This window comes from Tursiops truncatus, chromosome 9, assembly GCF_011762595.2.
Source record: "Tursiops truncatus isolate mTurTru1 chromosome 9, mTurTru1.mat.Y, whole genome shotgun sequence".
NCBI classification, from domain to species: Eukaryota; Metazoa; Chordata; class Mammalia; order Artiodactyla; family Delphinidae; genus Tursiops; species Tursiops truncatus.
The window spans coordinates 57,393,791-57,416,943 of NC_047042.1; the positions used below are offsets into that span (position 1 = coordinate 57,393,791).

The 23,153-nt window shown below is 38.7% G+C and overlaps 1 protein-coding gene across 3 annotated transcripts in view; it reads left to right on the forward strand.

Annotated features, from left to right (window-relative positions):
- The first annotated feature begins 431 nt into the window (after positions 1–431).
- Positions 432–23,153, forward strand: part of TAX1BP1 (Tax1 binding protein 1) — an 88,315-nt gene continuing 65,593 nt past the window's right edge. For all 3 annotated transcript variants that reach the window (XM_019926332.3, XM_019926323.3, XM_019926328.3), the window contains exons 1-4: positions 432–580; positions 7,966–8,134; positions 16,387–16,489; positions 22,653–22,840. In XM_019926332.3, coding sequence (XP_019781891.1) covers positions 7,973–8,134; positions 16,387–16,489; positions 22,653–22,840 — 453 coding nt within the window. In that variant the 5' untranslated portion in view covers positions 432–580; positions 7,966–7,972. The remainder of the gene's footprint in view (positions 581–7,965; positions 8,135–16,386; positions 16,490–22,652; positions 22,841–23,153) is intronic.

Sequence of the window (23,153 nt, forward strand, 5' to 3'; positions counted from 1 at the left end):
TCCTTTGCTTCTATGGTTCTCTACTTTCCGATCCACAAAATAAATGGATTCGCTTAGATAGATTTTTAAAGATCCAGGCAATGACATGGTACTAATTCATACACCTCAGGGCTACCCCTTCCACTTAACTGGTAAGTTACTTAACTTTCGGCCACAGTAATAATTAAAAAGTCAAAAATGCATTATCCAAACGGACCCTGTTTGGTTGCCACAAGGTCTCTGAGCGAAAACGGCGAAGAAGAAGAAAGAGGAGGAAGAGCCGAGCCGAGGGAGAAGGCCGGTTCGGATCTGTTCGGATCCAATGGCAGGGCGTCAGGAGCTAGGGTGGTTAAAAGACCGTGCGACCAACTTGGCGTTTCAGCGATTGGCCCAGACCGACGCAGCTCGGCGGCGGCGGCGGCGGCGGCGGAAGGGGCCGGGCCGTGGACGGAAGTGACATAACGCCGGCTTTTGGCCTTGTGGGGAGGTGTAGCAGGTCGGTAGAGGGAGACTGTGCTGGCGGAAGAGGCTCGGCGGCTGATGGCGGCTCAGGCTCGGAAGCCTCTCTAACATTCCCCTCTCCTCAAGAGTTCCTCACTCGGTAAGTGCCTTCCTCGGCCCGCCCCAGCGCCTTGTGCGGGGCGGACGCCCGCTGGAGCTATCTGGGGGCTCGTGATACGTCCCTCTGCTCTAGCGTCTAGGGGCCTGGTCGGTCTCGGGAACGGTCTCCGTGGTGACGGTGCTGCCGAATGACGATGCTTTCCTTCCCGACGACAAACCTTTCCTCCCGGACTGCGATTGTGACGGTGGTGTGGGCAACTTCGGTTAGCAGTGGAGTTGGAAAAAGCGACGGGTGGCCGCCCCACACGGTGGGGAGGCCCTGGATAGGCTTTCGCTGTTTGGGGGAGCCGTGTGGGACGTGGGCCCTTTGGCGGGGGGGGGGGGGGCGAGTGACGCGGGGGACCCCCGGAGAAGAAAGTGCCTTGCCCGAGGCTCCACTCTAAGGTGAGTATTTGGAGGGCAGCGTGTGTGCTGCCGGGGCAGGTAAGCTTGGGAAAACATCTAGGTCGTGTCGTGATGGGACGCTCGGGTTTGCCCGTGCATAGTGAAGCCCAAGTGTTTTGGTTTGAGTCGCCATGGATTAGGAGGCGGAGACTGACTGCGGGCCGTGGGCGGAGTTAGCGGTTTGGGCTGGTTCTCCGACTTCACCTGGGCTGCAGAATTAGTGAATGCTTTCTTGTCTGTTTATAAATGGCCTTACGCCTAGTGCTCGAGGGATCTTAAATATTCCGAGGAGAGTCACGTTTCACTTTGCTTAGGCAATTTTTCTTGATTTCACAGCTGCCCCTTCCCAACACCCCCGGAGGTCCGCAGGTTGTGGACAAGTCCCGACAGGCGCTTGTCGTTTCGGGGAATCTTTGTTAAGAGATTAGTGTGCGTGTGTGTGTACTGATAAACATATATTACCTTATTGGTAATAATTTCGTTTGAGAACGCCGTGACATTTGACTTTCTACATATATATATTTTTTTGATTTTGATTTTTTAATTTTTTTAACATCTTTATTGGAGTATAATTGCTTTACAATTGTGTGTTAGTTTCTGCTTTATAACAAAGTGAATCAGTTATATGTCCCCATATCTCTTCCCCCTTGCGTCTCTACATATATTTTTAGATTTCACAAAGTAGTTATGAATTGCTATTGTGTCAGGGATGGGAAAATAAATCTTGTTTTCGATTCTTCATTCCGCTCATCGTAGAATTTCTACAAGCTGCATGCAACAATTACTAATTATAGTTTTGGAGCTCAATTCCCAAAGTATTTAAAGAGATCATTTGAGTAACATGTTAATCTAAAAAAATGGGCTGATTACCCTCAGAGTGCTATTTGGGTATAGAAAAGGGGCTGAGGCCAGGCCTTCCTTTCGTTCTTATCAAGGATAAACTTGATTTCTTGAAGGATTACTTGATTACGTTTTCTAGTCATCACATTGTTAAATTGCACACCGCTGTTTACAATTATGGCTGCAGACGTTTGTGTAGACTTAACCAGTAAATATCTTTTCCTTAACAAAAATAACAGGTATTTTGGAATTAAAATTTCAACCGTTTTAATGATGTTAAATATTTATGAAGGATCGTAACTATGCTCCTTTTTTACTGCTTTGGGGGAATTGCCTCACGTGAAGTTTATTGGATTGCATTCTTTTGGAATTTGTATGTTACTAAGTAAAATTTTGGCTGTATACACTTCTAGCCTTTTAAAGTTTATTTTGCCCCAAATAAACTCTTACAAGAAGGTAAAGATACCCTCCTCTCTAATATAATAAAAAGCCAAGATCATAGCTTTTTAGAAACCAACTTTTAAAACAATCTAAAAATTAAAGTGGTGTGAGTGACACCTGGGCAGAGTGTAGTGGTACTCAGTTGTAAATCATTCTGGAGATTGGGAGGACTGTAAGAGTGCAAATTGACAGATTGGTGGATTTGCTTCTGCCTCCGGGAAGGATTGCTGATAATATTTTTCTGGTCTGTAAACCAGCTGATAGTCTTTGTTTGAGCTGAAGTATAAATAATTGGAAGCTATTAGAATATCAGATGTATTTTTTCCCTTCAGATGTTCAGTTTCCTCCAGGACTGAAGTTCGGAGATTAATTTAAAAGTTCATATAGTTTAAACTGAATATTTTAAAAAACTTTCACTAAGTTTGTCAACCATTATGTGTAATGTGTTTCTATTGCAGAAGGTCATATGTGAGTTTTTATTACTAATTTTTGTCTACTTTGGTTTTACTAACTTTTATTATGGAAATTTTCAAAATACCCAGAAGGAGAACAAACAGTTAAAGGAACCACTATTTTGCTAACCTTGGTTTATTACACTGTCAGCACATTTATTTTTTCCCCTGGAGTTTTTAAAGCAAATCCTGGACAACAGGATATTTCACCTATAATTAGTTTACCGTCCGTCTTTAACTGGTAAGGACTTTAAAAGAAATACAGTCACCATAATAATATTATCACATAGAACAAAATTACCTTACTTCTTTTTGAATTCTAAGTGTTAGAATTGACAAATTATATACAATATTTATCTAAATTAAAAACCTTAATTTGATTCTGGACATTTAATGCACAAATTCTTAATATGGTCAGTTTCCTACTTTATTTGATTAAGGCTTACACATTTTGGGCTAGTTAAATAAAATGTGTATCAGGAGCCACTGGAAAAATACTACCACAAAAGCCAGATCTGGTTTGGGCTTGAAAAAGTTCCAAGAGGAAGAAGTAAAGATAACATTGAAATCCTCACCCTTCACCCCCCAAATTTATTCTAGCTACTTAACTGAGTGACCACTGCATATTAGTTATTTTTTCCTTAGGTATTGATGAATCCTCAAAAATAACAAAATTGGACTGTAGACCAAAGTTTACAGCATAACACATAAAAGGAACTCTAGAGATGTTAGAACTTTGGGGAATAAAGTAGGAAACATGGGAGAGGGCACTGCAAGGCAGCATGTATTTCAGACTTTGTTTCCCAGCCAAATCTGTCCGGTCCTTTTTTTTTTTTTTTTTTTTTTTTTTTTTTTTTACTGTTCTCACATATCTTTGTTTTTTATTTATTAATATTTTTAATTGATGTAACATTGGTTTATATTATATTAGTTTCATGTATATAACATTGTATTTCTACTTCTGTATACACTACAGCATATTTACCACCAAAACTTTAGTTTCCATCCTCCATCAAAGAGTTGGTACCCTTTACTTATATCCGGCCCCCACCCCCGCCCCGCCCCTACTCTTGTTCTTCGTATATCCAGGTTTGGTTTCGTTCATTTATTTTGGGTTTTTTTGTCTGTTTCCTTAATTAGAAAACTTTTACTAATTCTTCGCTTACGTCTTAATGTACGCATGTTTCTAGAGGTGTACTTTACTTTAGAGAATGGGAAACAAAATTTGATATGGTAAAGCTTGTTCCACTTCCTTTTGTGGTGGGGGCTATATTTCCTGTCTCCAACTGAGGCAGTTTTTTCTTTACTCAGGATGTTAGTGAAGCTACACTTCCCAAGCATTACCACAAGGTGATGCAGTGACTTTGTGTATTACTTCTCCACTGGGTGGTGTGTGGGTCTGTGTGTGTGCGGGTCTTTGTGTGTGCCTGTGAGCATGTGTGTAGTGTATAAATCTGCCTGTGAATCATCTTGATACATTAGCATTCTCAGTGAATTTCAACATTTTTATAAGCTTGCCCATCTTTTCACTCTGTTTCCTATCTGTGTGAAGAGTGAAACAGGAACTGTATGGGAATTAGATATTTTACTGTTTAAAATAAGTTGATTCATGTTGTAATTACATTCAGATTACATTTATCCATGTTAACTTTTTTATGACTAGAAGCTGTATTGGAAAATTAATTAAAAAGTAATAATGAGAATGGAATGACTTTTGTAAAATATTTCTATAGTTATAGTTGCATTGAAATGTTTAAAAAGGTTGGAGTGTTGGTGAGAGATTAATGAAGGTTATTAATGGGATAATTACAGATTATCATGCTATAAAGATTTGTAAGCATCGTGAATATATTTAAAGTCTGATGTTAGGGTTTTATATTAAAAACTTGAATTTTGGGGAGAGGGTTTAAAAATGAAATTTCATGTTGATGTGTTTATTTAAAATAATGAAAAGAATACATTAAATATACTGGTAAAAATTCAGTCAGTTGAGTTAAAAGTTAAGGTCCTCTTAAGTTCTCCTTTCACACATAGCCCTCATGAGTAAATATTGTATGATGTGTGCTTTTTGAGTCCCTTTTGATGCATTTATAAGCATGTATACACATGTACATATATAAATACATATGTGTATACCTTAATGCTATTTTATACCTTAAAAACTTTTCAGTGAAGTAAAAGTCTAAGGTTGGATTATCGATTTTTAAACACTGTTGTAATTGAGGTTAAACAAAAGTTTAAACTCCACTACCTTGTTTTATAACAAATAATTACTGCTTTGTTTGTTTAGTTTACTTTAGGAAACAAGTTTTATGAAAAAAGTTTCATTCTTAAATGGCTTTTAATTAAAAGCATGGGAAATTCATCCTAAGCTAGCCTTATTTTCTCCTTACTGAATATCTGTCTCAGAGAAACTTAAATATTCACTCTCTTCATACAAAAACATTACTGATTCACTTGCCTCAGTTTTGGTAGTTGTTATCTGAAAGAGTTTGGTTCATCAGTTAACTATAGTCTCTCTCGGGTATTTTATAACCAATAGTGAACATTTTTTTCAAAACCAGAATCAAGGGTTTTTTTTTTTTTTTTTAAGGAAGCCACTGACTTGAAAGGAGATTATCATTAGTGACTTCATTAACATCATGACATCCCCTTGAGCCTATATTTGCTCAGACTATTCAAAGAAACAAAGTAGTAGAACTCTTCACTTACTTTAGGCAGTTTCTACCGTTTGTGCTACCTTTTCACTTTCCTGAAGGCTTTGGGTTACCAGCTGGAGAGTATTGACTGTTAAGTCCTTCTGTGAAGTAGGGTCGCTGGTAATAAAGCCTTTTTGTTAGTGCAGAGGTACAGGAGGTTTATTACTGAATGCATTCTCTTTACCTTGGAATCCTGGCAAACCTCAGGTGGGGAGAGGCTGACAGACATCCAGCCTGGAATTCTACCACAGTGGCTTCCAGGTTGATGATTGACTGTCTCTTTATGGGATGTCTAGTATATTGTGTGTCCTGTAAGTACAAAGCAGTATTTTGACCATAACAGAAGCAGAGAACACATAAGAGGAAAAGTAGACATTTTTTAAAGTGTTTATTTCAGAACTTTAAAAATTTGCCTTAGTATTTCAAACAGATCAGCAAAAGAAACATTTGTAAAAGCATATTGTCTTAGATTTTCCTAGCAATAAAGACTTCTTAGTAATTGTTAAAATGTGAGTAGTTTTGGGAATTCCTTGGTGGTCCAGTGGTTAGGACTCGGCACTTTCAGTGCTGTGGCCCAGGTTCAGTCCCTGGTCAGGGAACTAAGATCCCATAAGCCATGCAGCGTGGCAAAAAAAAAAAAAAAAAGTGAGTAGTGTTACTTCTGTGCTTGTCCTGTAGAAAATTCATAGATTTGTGAAGTAAGTTAGAATAATTTGGTCAGCAAATTCTTGTCCCAGTTTTTCTCATTGTTTACAGAGATTCCTGTTTTGATGACTCAGAAGTTAAGTGCCATAGTGTCAGTGTCATTGTTTCTGATGTGGTACTGTAGGATCAATGACTGTACTGAGTCTGTGACACACTGTACAGAGATATATTTTTTGAGTAAATCCTCAGTTGTATCATTTTTCTCAAAAGTAGAGCACAAGATACAGAAAACATTTGGGTCTTGCAGATTTTTATAGGCGACTTTTACCATTCATCTGCTAGCTGGTGCTTGGTGTTCACTAAACCAGTGAGCATTCACTGAATCTATAATAGATTCTCAACAGTATGTGTTTCATTTACACTATACATTTAAAAATACATTTATTTTTAATCAGTGAATGTATGGAAACTGTACAATAATACTGGAAGTCAAGGTAGGATGAAAGGGTAGAATTGGTATAGGTAGAGAGGAACAAATAGGCTCTGAACTATTTCAAGTAGACCAACTGAGATTTTACATCATTTGAGAGATTTGAACAAGTATGAACCAGAAGCCCAAGAAGACAGCCTAGGTCTGGGAATCTAGGTGAGATTTGCTAATGGAGACTTAAATTGTTGGGTTGGGTCAGAGTCTAAGTAGTAGTTCTCTATCCTGGCTGTATACAGGATTGAGATTACTTGGGGAGGCTTAAAAAAAAATGCTTGGATATACACACACATGCATGTGTGCGCCCAGGTCCCATTTCCGGAAATTCATTGTCTTTTCTTTTTCTTTTTTAAGACCCCTAATGATTCTGATATCTAGCCAGGGTTGAGAAAAAGCTGGTCCAGGCGATCATGAGCGTGGGTCAGGAATGCAGGCACAGAGAGGTTAGCATCAATTACAGGAGCCTAGGGGAGGGACGGGATGGATCAGATTAGGGAGGAAAATGATGAAGTTCAAGAGTTCAACATAGAAACACTGCTGGCTCATTTGGTTTCGGTTGCAAAAGAAGCAGAGGGTTAGGCTTTGCAGGAGAGTTGAGAGTTTGTTTTTGATTTTGGTTTTTAAAATTTTTTAACTCGGGACTTCCCTGGTCGCGCAGTGGTTAAGAATTCACCTGCCAACGCATGGGACACGGGTTCGAGCCCTGGTCCAGGAATATCTCACATGCCACGGAGCAACTAAGCCCGTGCACCACAACTACTGAGCCTGCGCTCTGGAGCCTGTGAGCCACAACTACTGAGCCCAATGCCACAACCACTGAAGCCTGCATGCCTAGAGCCCATGCTCTGCAACAAGAGAAGCCACCGCAATAAGAAGCCCACGTGCCGCAGCGAAGAGTAGCCCCTACTCAACGCAATTAGAGAAAGCCCGCGCACAGCAACAGACCCAACGCAGCCATATATAAATAAATAAATATTTTTTTTAACTCATGTAACTTTCTGAGCCATATTGTAAGTTAGTTACTTCTCAGTTTGTATTTTTATATTTAATCACATTAAAAAAATTTATTTATTTATATGGCTGTGCCAGGTCTTAGTTGCGGCATGTGAACTCTTAGTTGTGGCATGTGGGATCTAGTTCCCTGACCAGGGATCAAACCCAGGCCCCCTGCATTGGGAGCATGGAGTCTTAGCCACAGGACCACCAGAATTCCCTTTAATCACATTTTTAAGAAGGAGTTCCAGTATTAAATATATTATATTTACAATATAATATAAATATAATATAAAAGTATGTCTTTTCAGTAATTATGGTATGAAAATATCCATGTAATTTGCATTAAATGTTATGTATTTTCTGAAGGTATGAGTTTTTTCTTAGTTGGTATCATTAAATTTGTATGATTTACTTGTTTCAGATTCGCAATGACATCCTTTCAAGAAGTTCCACTGCAGACTTCCAACTTTGCCCATGTCATCTTTCAAAATGTGGCCAAGAGCTATCTTCCTAATGCACACCTAGAATGTCATTATACCTTAACTCCATATATCCATCCCCATCCAAAAGATTGGGTTGGTATATTCAAGGTAAGAGGACTTTCTCCATATTTCTTCCATGTAGGTACTCTTTATTTTCTTCTTAAGAGGTTGACAAGTAGTTTATACTAGTTGTCTTAACTCTACTTTAAGGGTCATTTTTGTAAACATCAAATGTAAAACATTGTGTAAACATGAAATATTTAATAGTGCAGGGTAGTGTACAACAAATGTTATGACCTTCAGTTCAGCACACTTTCCTCTCTATGATTAAAAGGTTCAACTTAAGTTCTTACAGAAATTTTTTCAAATCTTTTTGTTTTTTCTTCTTCTGTTTTCTCCATTCCTTACCTAAAAAACATGATCTTTTCCTTTGGGTTACTATATCATTTACTATCTTGTCATTTGTAATTAATTTTGTATAGCTCTACAACTATGTTATTATCTCTTCTATTGTCCTGCATTGTTTAAATATTCCTTATATTGTCTTATGCTTTTATAAGAGTATTCTGTTTTACATGACTAAATAGTAAATTCTTTGATAGCAAGAGTCCCAGTTCTAATATTTTGCCAATCATTTTGTGTACTATATGCTTGAAAATTACATTGAAATGATCATTAAAGTGTTGGAAGTTTTTTGGCAATTTCAGTTCCTGAGGATGTAATGGAGAACCAAAACATACGAAGGTCCTTTGAACAGTCAAAATAGTGTCATAAATGTCTAAACAGTAAAACTTACTTTTCTCCTTGGTTACTTTAGATTCTCCCTAAGAATCAATTTATTTTATTTTAGATGTGATTTATTAAAGTCAAGACCATTAGGTCTTGAAATTTTGATTGTGTGGTCTGTATAAGTTAAATAGCAAAGTAGAAAGAAATAAGAGTAGCCGCTAGAATTAGGCACATGTAAAGTACTTAGAAGTGAAAGTCTGGCCTAATAGAGTGAGGAGGGCAGAAAAACTATATTGGACAAAACAGAGTTTTGGCATTTAATGATATTTCAGTTCCTTTTTTTTTTTTTTTTTTTTTTGCGGTACACGGGCCTCTCACTGTTGTGGCCTCTCCCGTTGCGGAGCACAGGCTCCAGACGCGCAGGCTCAGCGGGCCCAGCCGCTCCGCAGCATGTGGGATCTTCCCGGACCAGGGCGCGAACCCGTGTCCCCTGCATCGGCAGGCGGACTCTCAGCCACTGTGCCAGCAGGAAAGCCCTCAGTTCCTTTTTGAATTGAATCCCTTATCCCTGGTGTTGCTGGATAGATGAGTCATTTACTCTTTATTTAATTTTTTTTTTTTAAGGCTTGTTAGATTCCAATGTGGATTCCAGTATGGATTCCAAAAGCTTCATTGTAAGCTTTTTATGAAATCAGTATCAGTTTAAATTTTATGTAAGAGATGAATAGCAAGTTAAAGATACTAAGAATTGGCATTTTCTGCAAGAATGAGTCAGAGAGGAAGAATAGAGCAGGGTAATGAGATTGAGGGAAGGGAAGGGCATTCCTGGCAGGAAAATGGCTTAAGCAGAGGCACCAGGGTGAGAATGTTCATGAGAATGAATTAGTTTAACTAGAACATAAACGTAATTTAGGGAAGTGGAGGGAGATGAAGTTAAGCGTCAGTCTTGCCATGGAGGATCTTCAGTGTTAGGCTAAACAATTTGCAGACTTTTCCATATGGGCAGTGGGAAGTCTGCATATGTAGGTGTGGAGGCTGATGTGTGATAAATTGTATTTCAAGAAGATGAATCTTCACGGTTTTCTTTCAGACTAATTTATGTCTTCCTTTTTTTTCTCCCCATTTTTAGTTAATGGCCTATTGTTTAAGCCAAAAGCTTATGAATTTCTCTTCAAATCCAGCCAAACACCAATTCTATCTATTTTCCTGCCTACCTATTAATGCATTTTTAATATCACAGCCCTAGTTCATGCCCTCCTTATTGATTTCTAAGATGATTGCAATAGGTCACCTGTTTTCCCTGCTTTCTTTCATTCTTCTATTTGTTCTTCAAACTGCTCTATATAAACTATAATAGAAAATGAAAATCTGAACATATCTTCCTCTTGTTTAAGTGGTTCTTCATCCTCTATGGGATAATGGCAAGACCAACTAACTTAGTGTGCCAAATAGGGCTCCTTTATACGACTTGATTTATAGCTTCCTTTTTTGTCATTGCCTGCTTATTTTTTGGCTTTGATAACGTTAAACTATTATCTCTTAACTTGTGTACTCCAAGGACCGTAACTTTTCTCCAAGCAGTAATACTTACTTATGTAAGTATTACATACATGATAAATAAGTTTGTATAGAATACCCTTTCCATCTTTTTTGCCTGGATAATACTTAAAACTTAGTGGGAAGTTTAAGCATGTACTAAAAATTTTGAAATATACAGGAAGACTCAAGGAAGAAAATAGATCATGTTTTAATACTATTTTAATGCTTACCTAGAATAAGCATTGTTAACATATTGGCATATATCTATAATTAATAATTATACACATACTTTGTATGTAATAAAGTATACACACATGCTGTTGATGCATTGTGGAATTCATGGAAATGTTTCCAAATGTTTACCATTAAACAATGCTTAATATAGATCTCTGTATCTGTTTTTATTTTGTTTGTCATTGTATTTCATAGGATAAGTTCTTGGAAGTGGAATTGCCATGTTTATAGCATTGAATTTTTTTTATTCTTATTTTTTATTTTTTTTGCGGTATGCGGGCCTCTCACTGTTGCGGCCTCTCCCGTTGCGGAGCACAGGTTCCAGATACACAGGCTCAGCGGCCATGGCTCACGGGCCCAGCCGCTCTGCGGCCTGTGGGATCTTCCCAGACTGGGGCACGAACCTGTGTCCCCTGCATCGGCAGGTGGACTCTCAACCACTGCGCCACCAGGGAAGCCCGGCATTGAATGTTTTTTTTTTTTTTTTTTTTTTGCGGTACGCGGGCCTCTCCCTGTTGTGGCCTCTCCCGTTGTGGAGCACAGGCTCCGGACGCGCAGGCTCAGCGGCTATGGCTCACGGGCCTAGCCGCTCCATGGCATGTGGGATCTTCCCGAACCAGGGCACGAACCCGTGTCCCCTGCATCGGCAGGTGGACTCTCAACCACTGCGCCACCAGGGAAGCCCAGCATTGAATGTTTTTAAACACTTGACATGTACTGCAAATTGATTGCTGTCCAGAATGATTTTGATAGATATGATATTGACAAGGTAGGCAGGGAGAAAGTGCCCAGGTACTAATTTTAAGGGGAAGGAATGAAGGGAAAGTGTGTTGTGTGCTTGAGAGAGTGTTAAGGAATTTAATTTTCCTGGGACAGGTACCAGGTTTAGAAAATGGGAAAAGTTAGTTTGGATCACGTAGATTGCTTTAATATTTAGCTGAGGAATAATTTTTAAGCAGAGAGTAATAGAGTTTAGAGGTGAACTTTAATCTTCTAGTGCTGAATAAGATAAATTGGAATTAGAAAAGAATGGAGGTAGAGAATGGTTTTTTTTTTTTATAAATTTATTATTTATTTTTGGCTGCGTTGGGTCTTCGTTGCTGCGCGCAGGCTTTCTCTAGTTTTGACGAGCGGGGGCTGCTCTTCGTTGCGGTACGTGGGCTTCTCATTGTGGTGGCTTCTCTTGTTGTGGAGCACGGGCTCTAGGTGCACGGGCTTCAGTAGTTGTGGCACTTGGTCTCAGTAGTTGTGGTTCGTGGGCTCTAGAGCACAGGCTCAGTAGTTGTGGCACACGGGCTTAGTTGTTCCGTGGCATATGGGATCTTCCCAGACCAGGGCTCAAACCCGTGTCCCCTGCATTGGCAGGCGGATTCTTAACCACTGCGCCACCAGGGAAGTCCCAGAGAGAATGTTTAGACCATCTTCATTTTCTAAGTGAGATCAAGCCTTAGAGAAGGGAATCAGTTGTGGGTAATAATCTGTAAGAGGCATCTATAGGGTTTGTCAGCTATTAATTGAATGAATTGGGACTGGAACTCATTTATTGAGTACACTCAGTAATGAGGAGCAAGGTCATGTGCTGAGTTGGGGAGGGCTTGAGTATGGAGAAGATATGGTCTTTCTACTGTGGAAGAATGTCATAGGGAATTGGAGTAGGTTAACCAGGAGATTTCTGAGCAGCCATTTTGTGAGTTTGTCTAGAGAGATTGAGCACCTAGAATTGAGTGAAGAATTCCAAAAGTGGGTATCATTCAGACTGGGAATTTGGGAAGGGAGGTCAAGAGGACAAAGGATACTAGGGTGGTTTTGGGTGCATTATTATTGAAATGATTAATTGACCATGAAGTCCAAGTTGGGTAGGGGAATGAGTGAAGCCAGGCAAGGGATGTAGACTGTGTTGGAGATTTTCTTTTCTTTTTTTTTTTTTAACATCTTTATTGGAGTACAGTTGCTTTACAATGTTGTGTTAATTTCTGCTGTATAACAAAGTAAATCAGCTATATGTATACATATATCCCCATATCCCCTCCCACTTACCCTCCCTATCCTACCCCTCTAGGTGGTCACAGAGCACCGAGTTGATCTCCCCATGCGATGCAGCTGCTTCCCACTAGCTGTTTTACCTTGGTAGTGTATATATGTCAGTGCTACTCTCTCACTTCGTCCCAGCTTACCCTTCCCCCTCCCCGTGTCCTCAAGTCCATTCTCTATGTCTGCATCTTTATTTCTGTCCTGCCCCTAGGTTCATCAGGACCACTTTTTTTTAGATTCCATATGTATGTGTTAGCATACAGTATTTGCTTTTCTCTTTCTGACTTACTTCACTCTGTATGACAGACTCTAGGTCCATCTACCTCACTACAAATAACTCAATTTTCTTTTTTTTATGGCTGAGTAATATTCCATTGTATATATGTGCCACATCATCTTTATCCATTCATCTGTTGATGGACACTTAGGTTGCTTCCATGTCCTGGCTATTGTAAATAGAGCTGCAATGAACATATTGGTACATGACTCTTTTTGAATTATGGTTTGCTCAGGGTATATGCCCAGTAGTAGGATTGTTGGGTAGTATGGTAGTTCTATTTTTAGTTTTTTAAGGAACCTCCATACTGTTCTCCATAGTGGCTGTATCAATTTACATTCCCACCAACAGTGCAAGAGTGTTCCCTTTTCTCCACACCCTCTCCAGCATTTATTGTTTCTAGATTTTTTGATGAGGGCCATTCTGACTGGTGTGAGATGATATCTCATTGTAGTTTTTTTTTTTTAATAAATTTATTTATTTTATTTATTTATTTTTGGCTGCATTGGGTCTTTGTTGCTCTGCGCAGGCTTTCTCTAGTTGTGAGTAGGGGCTACTCTTCGTTGAGGTGCACAGGCTTCTCATTGCAGTGGCTTCTCTTGTTGCAGAGCATACGCTCTAGGCGCAAGGGCTTCAGTAGTTGTGACACGTGTGCTCAGTAGTTGTGGCTTGGGGGCTCTAGAGCGCAGGCTCAGTACTTGTGGCGCACAGGCTTAGTTGCTCTGCAGCATGTGGGATCTTCCCAGACCAGGGCTCGAACCCATGACCCCTGCGTTGGCAGGCGGATTCTTAACCACTGTGCCACCAGGGAAGCTCTCCTTATAGTTTTGATTTGCATTTCTCTAATGATTAATGATGTTGAGCATTCTTCCATGTGTTTGTTGGCAATCTGTATATCTTCTTTGGAGAAGTGTCTATTGACTTCAGACTATATACTACAAAGCTACAGTAATCAAGACAGTATGGTACTGGCACAAAAACAGAAATATAGATCAATGGAACAGGATAGAAAGCCCAGAGGTAAACCCACGCACATATGGTCACCTTATCTTTGATAAAGGAAGCAAGAATATACGGTGGAGAAAAGACAGCCCCTTCAATAAATGGTGCTGGGAAAGCTGGACAGGTACATGTAAAAGTATGAGATTAGAACACTCCCTAACACCATACACAAAAATAAGCTCAAAATGGATTAAAGACCTAAATGTAAGGCCAGAAACTATCAAACTCTTAGAGGAAAGCATAGGCAGAACACTCTATGACATAAATCACAGCAATATCCTTTTTGACCCACCTCCTAGAGAAATGGAAATAAAAACAAAAACAAATGGGACCTAATGAAACTTCAAAGCTTTTGCACAGCAAAGGAAACCATAAACAAGACCAAAAGACAACCCTCAGAATGGGAGAAAATATTTGCAAATGAAGCAACTGACAAAGGATTAATCTCCAAAATTTACAAGCAGCTCATGCAGCTCAATAACAAAAAAAACAAACAACCCAATCCAAAAACGTGCAGTTCTTTTAAGAATTGTATAGTCATTGACTCAGTGTTGGAAGGAAGGAAGTGGAATTTCAGAAAGTATGAGAGTATTTTATATCCTGCTAGGAGGAGAGTGAGTAGTGTCCTGGTGGTTAAGAGCTTGAACTTCAGGTTCAGATTCTGACTCTGCCATTTACTAGTTTCTTAATTTGTAAGATGAGGGTGATATTTATTCCAAAACGAACAGTGAACTGTATCTGTTACTGCTATTCCCAGTGCCACTTGAATCAGGTATCTATAATTCTGACATTAGCAGTTTTGCATGTCAGCCATCACAAATAAATGGTACACTTAGCATGTCTTTTGACCACCTGGTCCAGGTAGAGCCTTAGGGAGATTTTTTTCAAGAAAGATGTAGCTCTGGGTAGTATTGATATTCCTTTCAAGACCACCATATGGACAGGGACAAAGAATGCAAGGTATGACTTGTACCAGGTGTATCTTTTGGGAGAAACTTCAAATAGGCTCCTTTTCAGGAGATGATAGAAGCACTGGGGGATATGGAATGAGAGACAGAACATTTTAGAGTCAAGATCACTCTCCCTAATACATTGTGTCCCTTTGGGTATTAATGAATGGTAACGTTTAATGAACACTAATGTGCTAGGCACTGTGCCAGGTGCCACTACGGTGCCGTATCTCATTTAATACACGTATAAGCCTTTATCTCCATTTTAAAGAGGAGGGAACAGAAATAACTTGTCTGAAGTCATTTTAGCCAGTAAGTGATCTTTTTTGGCAGTCTGACCTTACTTCCTATGCTCTTAATCACTGCAGTATACTGTGCTTGCAAAAACTACCATTTATGGAGTGCCCATCAGGGGTCAGGCCCTCTGCCAAGTGCTGCTTTTATGTTCATCATCTAGTGTAATCCTTCTAACAATCCTGAGAGAAAAAAACTGAGCCTTAGGTCAGGAAAATCACTTACATCATGGTTTCCTCAAGCTTCTCATCTGTAAAGAGATGAATAGTGTCTTTCAAATGTTTTTGGCCATGACACGCAGAAAGAAATAAAAATAATATGATTCTGTGATTTGACCTAGCAAAGTTGCATGCAGATACACCTGAAACAAATTTTCATGAAGCAGTACTTAGCCTTCACGCCCTCTGATGCTTTCTAATTAAAAAATAAATGTGGTTATGAACCACTAAATTGATATAATGTTACCACTTACTACTGGGTTGTGACTGACAGTTTGAAAACTCTCCTTTAGAGACTAAAGATTACTAAGATTCTTCCAGTTTCAATATTCTGGACCCTCTAATCCTAAATCGATCAGAATTATAGAACATATGTAATCAAACCTCGTGGATAATGCATAATTTCTTGTAATATACTGGCAAATGGATATCTAGTACCTGTTTTAAACATATCTAATATTCAGTATTTACCACAGTACAGTTCATCTGGAAAATAAAGACTGAGATATGTAATGTATATATTCATGTTGTAAGGTGGAAATGTTTTAGAGATTGGTGGGACATAGGTGGTCTTTTTGTATATATAAACACCTTAGGAATAAAGGTAAAAATAAATTTTTACAAAATTTACCATTGCCTGTAGGCAAGACTTAACTAAAGATGACAGACTAGTGAAGTTTAATTAGTGGATTTAAGGAGGAGGGGGAAATCTAACTAAAAAAAACACAGTTAAATTCAAGGCATAAAATAAATTTTAAAAACTTATGTTTAGTGAAATCAAATTTTAAGTGCAGCATGTTTTTATATTTGATCATATGTGTACTAAGGTTTTCCTTGAGAAATTGGATATCAAGTTGCATTTTAATACATAGTAGAAACTCTGCTGTTATAGATTTTTATAGCATTAGGTTATAGCTTAATAAAAAATTATAATAAAAATTTGACGTGATTGTTAAAATGCTCAGGATTTGTAAACATTCATGCATGCTTTAACTTCAGGATGCAGTGAAAAACAATATGCTATAAGATATCACTCATATTAAACCACTTACTTATAATATCCATGTTTTTGTTGTTTTCCTTTAGGTTGGATGGAGTACTGCTCGTGATTATTACACGTTTTTATGGTCTCCTGTGCCTGAACATTATGTAGAAGGATCAACAGTCAATTGTGTGTTAGCATTTCAAGGTGAGAACTGAAAAGCAGAACTAGATGAAATTAGATGTTTTATTGCCATTAAAAATGTTGTACCCCATTGTAATGATCTACTTAAGCATGTCTAGTGACTAAAGTTGAATGAATTAGTATCTTATCTTTCTTTATCAGAAGTCATAAGAATGTAAATATCTAGTGTAGGTCACATGATATTTTATGTAGAGAAAGGTTTTTTCCTTATTGTCTTTCATTGAAGAGCAGTCTTTTGATGATCTTTTTTTTCAAATGAGAAAATAATGCTGTTACTGATATTAGATAATATAACAAATTAGAGGTGAGAAAAATATTCCGTATGAAAATCACAAAGATGATTAACAGGATTTATAGAGTAGAAATTCTATAGGGAAAGTTGCTTATAAAATGGATGTGAGTAATATAAAATTCATTTTTGTCTTAGCATTATATACAGATTTTTAAAAATTCTCTTATTTAAAGGAGAAGATATACCTGGTATTGCCCCTCCCCCCACATTCTGCCTTCACAAAGGTGATGGCTAGAGCTTCAGCATCCCTCCTGTGGCCATGAGGGGAAGGCATAGACAAGAACATATATGTCTGTCCTGACATGTCTGAGCCACTGAATCAAGGCCAGCAGGCAACTGCCTCCAGATTGCTTGTTATATGAAAAAAATACACCCTGTTGCTTTAAAACAAAACACAAAAATTTTAGTTAGAAATCTATAACGGCATTTGCTGTAGAGTGATTTTTGTAGTAAAATTATACTGACTTTGGATTGTATTAAAGCAAATTCTTAGTCTTGTTTATACCATGGACTGTTTTTGGTCTGGGGAAGCTAATGGACTCTGTCTCAGTATAATATTTTAACATAAATGAAATGCCCAGAATTGCAAAGGAAACCAGTTATACTCCATTGTATGGATGTAACACAGCTTATTCATCCATTTGTCTGTTAAAGAATATTTTGGGGCTTCCCTGGTGGCGCAGTGGTTGGGAGTCCACCTGCCGATGCAGGGGACACGGGTTCGTGCCCCGGTCTGGGAGGATCCCGCATGCCGCGGGGCGGCTGGGCCCTTGAGCCATGGCCGCTGGGCCTGCGCATCCGGAGCCTGTGCTCCACGGCAGGAGAGGCCACAGCAGTGAGAGGCCCACGTACCACAAAAAAAAAAAAAAACAAAAAGAATATTTTGGTTGCTTCCGAGTTTTGGCAGTTGTGAATAAAGCTGTAAAGCTGGTATAAACATTCATGCACAGGCTTTTGTGTGGATATAAGTTTTCAACTCATTTGGATAAATATCAAGGAGTATGATTGCTGTATTATATGGTAGGAATACGTTTAGTTTCATAAGAAACCACCAAACTCTTTTTTACAAAGTGGCAAAAACATTTTGCATTCCCACCAGCAGTGAATGAGAGTTCTTGTTGGACTGCATCTTTACCAGCATTCGGTGGTGTTAGTGTTTTGGATTTTGGTGGTTTACTTCTTTAAAACTTTTTATTGCGAGGTTTGTATATGTTTGGTGTGAACATCAGTTGGGAATGTGATCACATGGAGCTTGCGTATACAAAAAAGTTTCTTTACGTACTGTGACAAGAAACACATATTCAGAGAATAAAATTTGTACGGTAATATAGACAGAGATTTAGGTCCTCATAGATGTTTTATAGATTAAGAAAGTTATAAATTATATATGTAGTTTATCTTTTTTTTTTTTTTTTTTTTTGCGGTACACGGGCCTCTCACTGTTGTGACCTCTCCCGTTGCGGAGCACAGGCTCCGGACGCACAGGTTCAGCGGCCATGGCTCACGGGCCCAGCCGCTCTGCGGCATGTGGGATCTTCCCGGAACGGGGCATGAACCTGTATCCACTGCATCGTCAGGTGGACTCTCAACCACTGCGCCACCAGGGAAGCCCTGTAGTTTATCTTTTAATTCATAGCCTTTTTTTAGATAATCAAATTCAAGTGTGTATATTGGAACTGATTTTGTTATTAAGATATTTGTTCTTAAAAGTTGTGGTTTTATTTCCAGTCATTCTTTTTTTTAATCTACTTTTAAAAATTCATTCATTCATTTATTTATTTTTGGCTGCATTGGGTCTTTGTTGCTGCGCGCGGGCTTTCTCTAGTTGCGGTGAGCAGGGGCTACTCTTCGTTGCAGTGCACGGACTTCTCATTGCAGTGGCTTCTCTTGTTGCGGAGCACGGGCTCTAGGTGTGCAGGCTTCAGTAGTTGCAGCATGCAGGCTCAGTAGTTGTGGCTCGCAGGCTCTAGAGCTCAGGCTCAGTAGTTGTGGCACACGGGCTTAGTTGCTCTGCAGCATGTGGCATCTTCCTGGACCAGGGATCGAACCCGTGTCCCCTGCATTGGCAGGTGGATTCTTAACCGCTGTGCCACCAGGGAAGCCCTCCAGTCATTTTTAATGTGATTAGTTTTCTTATAATAAATAAGAAACTTACAGAATTTGTTATAGTGACTGATGAATTTGCTTATTTATGACAGCAGAAAGTTTCAAAGCAGTTAGAAAAAAAGGAGAAAAGCATCCAGTTTATTTCTGTTCATATTGTAAAAGCATTTTCATGGGAACTAAGTTTTACATGTTTTTGAAAAGTCATCATAATTTTTACTTTGAAATTTAGAAATAAAATCCTCTGCCTGCCTAGAACTTGTTTGTTATATAAGGAGCTCAGGATAGAGTCATGAAAAATTTAGTCATAGAGAATTAGAGCCAGAAGGAATCTTAAGCATGATCCAAACAATTTTGCTCATTTTGTGGAGTAGTCATGAGAATCCTGAAATGCAAAACTCAGAACAACTAATAAAGTGTACATAAATGTAACTTTTCCTAAATGGACTCTTATTTGTTTACTATAATTTGATTGCTAATGTTACAGGCTATAAAATTTGACTTGGAGTTTGGTTTTTACATTTTCCTATTTTATTTTCAGTTATACTGATCTGAGGAGAGCTATTTCTAGGTACCTTTAAATTTCAGTTCTGAATAACTATATCTTGTATCTCAAATGGTATTTGAACCATAATTTTTAGTGAATTATTTTTGTGAGATTTAAAAAAAATCAGACCTCGAATATCTAGTTTGTAGAATTTCTAATGCCATGATACCAGAGCTGATTAGTCAAACTATATTTTTCTTTTCTATTTAAACTTTAAAAGTAAGTGTAGTGGCCTTTGCAAAGTTACTCAGCCGCGGATTTAGTAGTAGATAGTAGGAGGATGGGGTTTTTAAAAACTTCAAAAATTTATTGCTAGATGTACCTTTAATTACTTTTTTTTGGCTGTGCCTCTAGGCTTGCAGGATCTTAGTTCCCCAACCAGGGATCGAACCTGTGCCCCCCTGCAGTGGAAGCACAGATTCCTAACCACTGGAAAGGACCGACAGGGAATTCCCTGTATTACTTTGTTTTAAAACTTTGTATTTTGAAATAATTTTAGATGTAAAGTTGCAAAAATAGTATACAGAATTTTCATCTACCCTTCACCCAGCTTCCCATAATGTTAACATGTGGCATAACCACAGTACATTTATTTAAAAGAACAGGAACTCAACATTGGTACAACACTGTTGACTAAAGTACAAACTTTATTCAGATTTCACTAGTGTTTCCTGTAGTGTTCTTTTCTCTGTTCCTGGATCCAGTCCATAATCCCACATTGCATTTAGTTGTCGTATCATCATAGTCTTCTCCAGTCTGTGATAGCGCCTCATTCTGTCCTTGTCTTTCATAACCTTTACATTTATGAAGAGTACTGTTCAGTTTTGTTTTGTTCTGGTAGCATGTTCCTCATTTTGAGTTTTTCAGACAGCTTCTCATGATTAGATTGAGGCTATACATTTTCAGGAAGTATATCATAGAAGTGATGATGTATTCTTTTCAGTGCATTGTATCAGAGAGTACTTGATGTCTGATTGTCTTCTTAGCAGTAATATTAGTCTTTTTAAAAAAAACTTATTTATTTATTTATTTTTGGCGGTGTTGGGTCTTTGTTGCTGCGCGTGGGCTTGCTCTTCGTTGCGGTGCGCGGGATTCTCATGGCCGTGGCTTCTCTTGTTGCGGAGCACGGGCTCTAGGCACGCAGGCTTCAGTGGTTGTGGCACGTGGGCTCGGTAGTTGTGGCTTGTGGGCTCTAGAGCTCAGGCTCAGTAGTTGTGGTGCACGGGCTTAGTTGCTCTGTGGCATGTGGGATTTTCCCGGGCCAGGGCTCAAACCCGTGTCCCCTGCATCGGCAGGTGGATTCTTAACCACCGCGCCACCAGGGAAGCCCGTAATATTAGTCTTGATCACTTGGTTAAGGTGGTGTCTGCTGGGTTTCTCCACTGTAAAGTTAGTATTTTTCCCTTGGTGATTTAACAGTATTATGGGGAGCAATTTTGAGATACCTTGTTTCTCCTGAAACTTTCACCCACTAATTTTAGTATCCATCAGTGGATCTTGCCTACAGTAATTATTGTTGTTTTTGCCTGATGATGCTTTTCTATTCGCATTTCTTGGACATTATTAATTGCAATTATTATGTTAGAAAGAGTCATCCTTTTCTCATTCATGCATATATATTTTCTTCTGTGGAATAAAGTTTAATGCTATAATTTTTTTGTTGCTCAAATTGATTTAGCTTTCTCTGGCTATTGGGAGGTCTGTCAAGGGGGCTTCTGTGTTTTTTGACTCCCCCACCCCCTTCTTTTTTGACAGCTTCTTTCTTATTTTTAAGCACCACAGGATGTTTCAGGCTTATATTTTCTCTGCCCCCTCCCCTCTGTGGACAAAATTCAGCTATTTTTTAAAGAATGAAGTCAAGTGAAGTCAATATCATAATAATGAGGCTAAAAATTTCAAGATATGAAGGAATAATAGGCATAGTGAATGCACATTTCTGGGTAGATATTAATATCCAAGATAAGGGGAATATATTCACCTTTGTGTGTTCGTTTCACAGTCATTGAATGCTTCCTTGTTTCAGGTTATTCTGGGGGGAATTCCAGAATGTTTATATTTATTAATAATCTGCCCTCAGTATTTCTGAGTTCTGGATGTAGGCTATAAAGCATGTGTATAATGGTAATGCAAAGTACATGGTGGAGGATTTTTTTTTTTTAATGTAAAAAATACCATGGGAGCTTTGGAGAGGATTAATTTTGAGCTGGGATTTGGAGAGGATTAATTTTGAGCTAGGATAATACAGCAAAATTTAAAACAGGGTAACAGTTGAGCTGAAGAGAGAAGGAACAAATATTGAACACATATAATTTGTCAGATAGTGGGCTAGATGATAGAACTACATAATCCATGGTACTTTGGAACTTTGAGATAGATGGCTTCAAATTTCTTTTATAGATAAGAAATTTGGGCTCGGGGAGGTTAAGTAAATAATAATTAGTGGCAGAGCTGGAATTCCAGAATAAATCTGTGTGGTTCCAAAGCTTATTTTTGTTCTGCATCAGTAGACCTCATCCTCTTTCTGCCCTTACACAGTGCATATGTGCAGTGTATTCCGTTTGTTAATATCTCTCTTATGCGTTTAGTTAATGTCATATTTGAGGGAACATTTCTTTAAATGATGTATTCCAACCCCTGGTCCTCCTAGGCTTTTATGCTGGTTCTTCCATTGTTCCGCCTTCAGCCTCTTTCTCATTGAAAACTGCATACTTGACTCTCCCAGATAAATTGGTTTTACCCTAGTGAAGATACAGGGAAAGAATATTCTGAGAGTATAAGCTTAGACCTAAGATAAGAAAAATATGGGCATATTTAGGGAAGAAAGAAGAGTCTAGGTTTTTTTTTTTTTTTTTTTTTTTTTTTTTTTTTTTGCGGTACGCGGGCCTCTCACTGTTGTGGCCTCTCCCGTTGCAGAGCACAGGCTCCGGATGCGCAGGCTCAGCGGCCATGGCTCACGGGCCCAGCCGCTCCGCGGCATGTGGGATCTTCCCTGACCGGGGCACGAACCCGTGTCCCCTGCATCGGCAGGCGGACTCTCAACCACTGCGCCACCAGGGAAGCCCAAGAGCCTAGTTTTGATAGATAATTTGTGAAAGATAGGAAAGACATATCCTGAGTGCTTAGAAACAGGGTCATAAATGAGAGGATATGGCAAGATTTGTTAAATCCAAATAATTTTATAACAGAAAATTTAATACTTTTTTTGTTTGTTAACTTCCTCTTAGGATATTACCTTCCAAATGATGATGGAGAATTTTATCAGTTCTGTTATGTTACCCATAAGGGTGAAATTCGTGGAGCAAGTACACCTTTTCAGTTTCGAGCTTCTTCTCCAGTTGAAGAGTTGCTTACTATGGAAGATGAAGGAAATTCTGACATGTTGGTGGTGACCACAAAAGCTGGCCTTCTTGAGGTTGGTACCAACAGTGAGCTGGTGATTCATAAATTTATATTATGAACTGGATTATTTTGTTATGAACTGTGACTTAAAAATAGTGAATGTTTTAAAAAAGACAAATCAGTCATAGATAAATTACAAACAGAGCTCATGTTGGTTGGCATTTTAAGAATTTTTAGGTTATGCAGGAGTATAACCTGAAAATCAAATGCTTTTTAACTAAAATAATAAACTTAGAGTGTTGTTTTTGAAATACTTAAAAAAATTTTCTGTCACAATTATGTTACTGATTTCACTGTGGCAGGGACTGTCCCTAGGCTTATCAGTA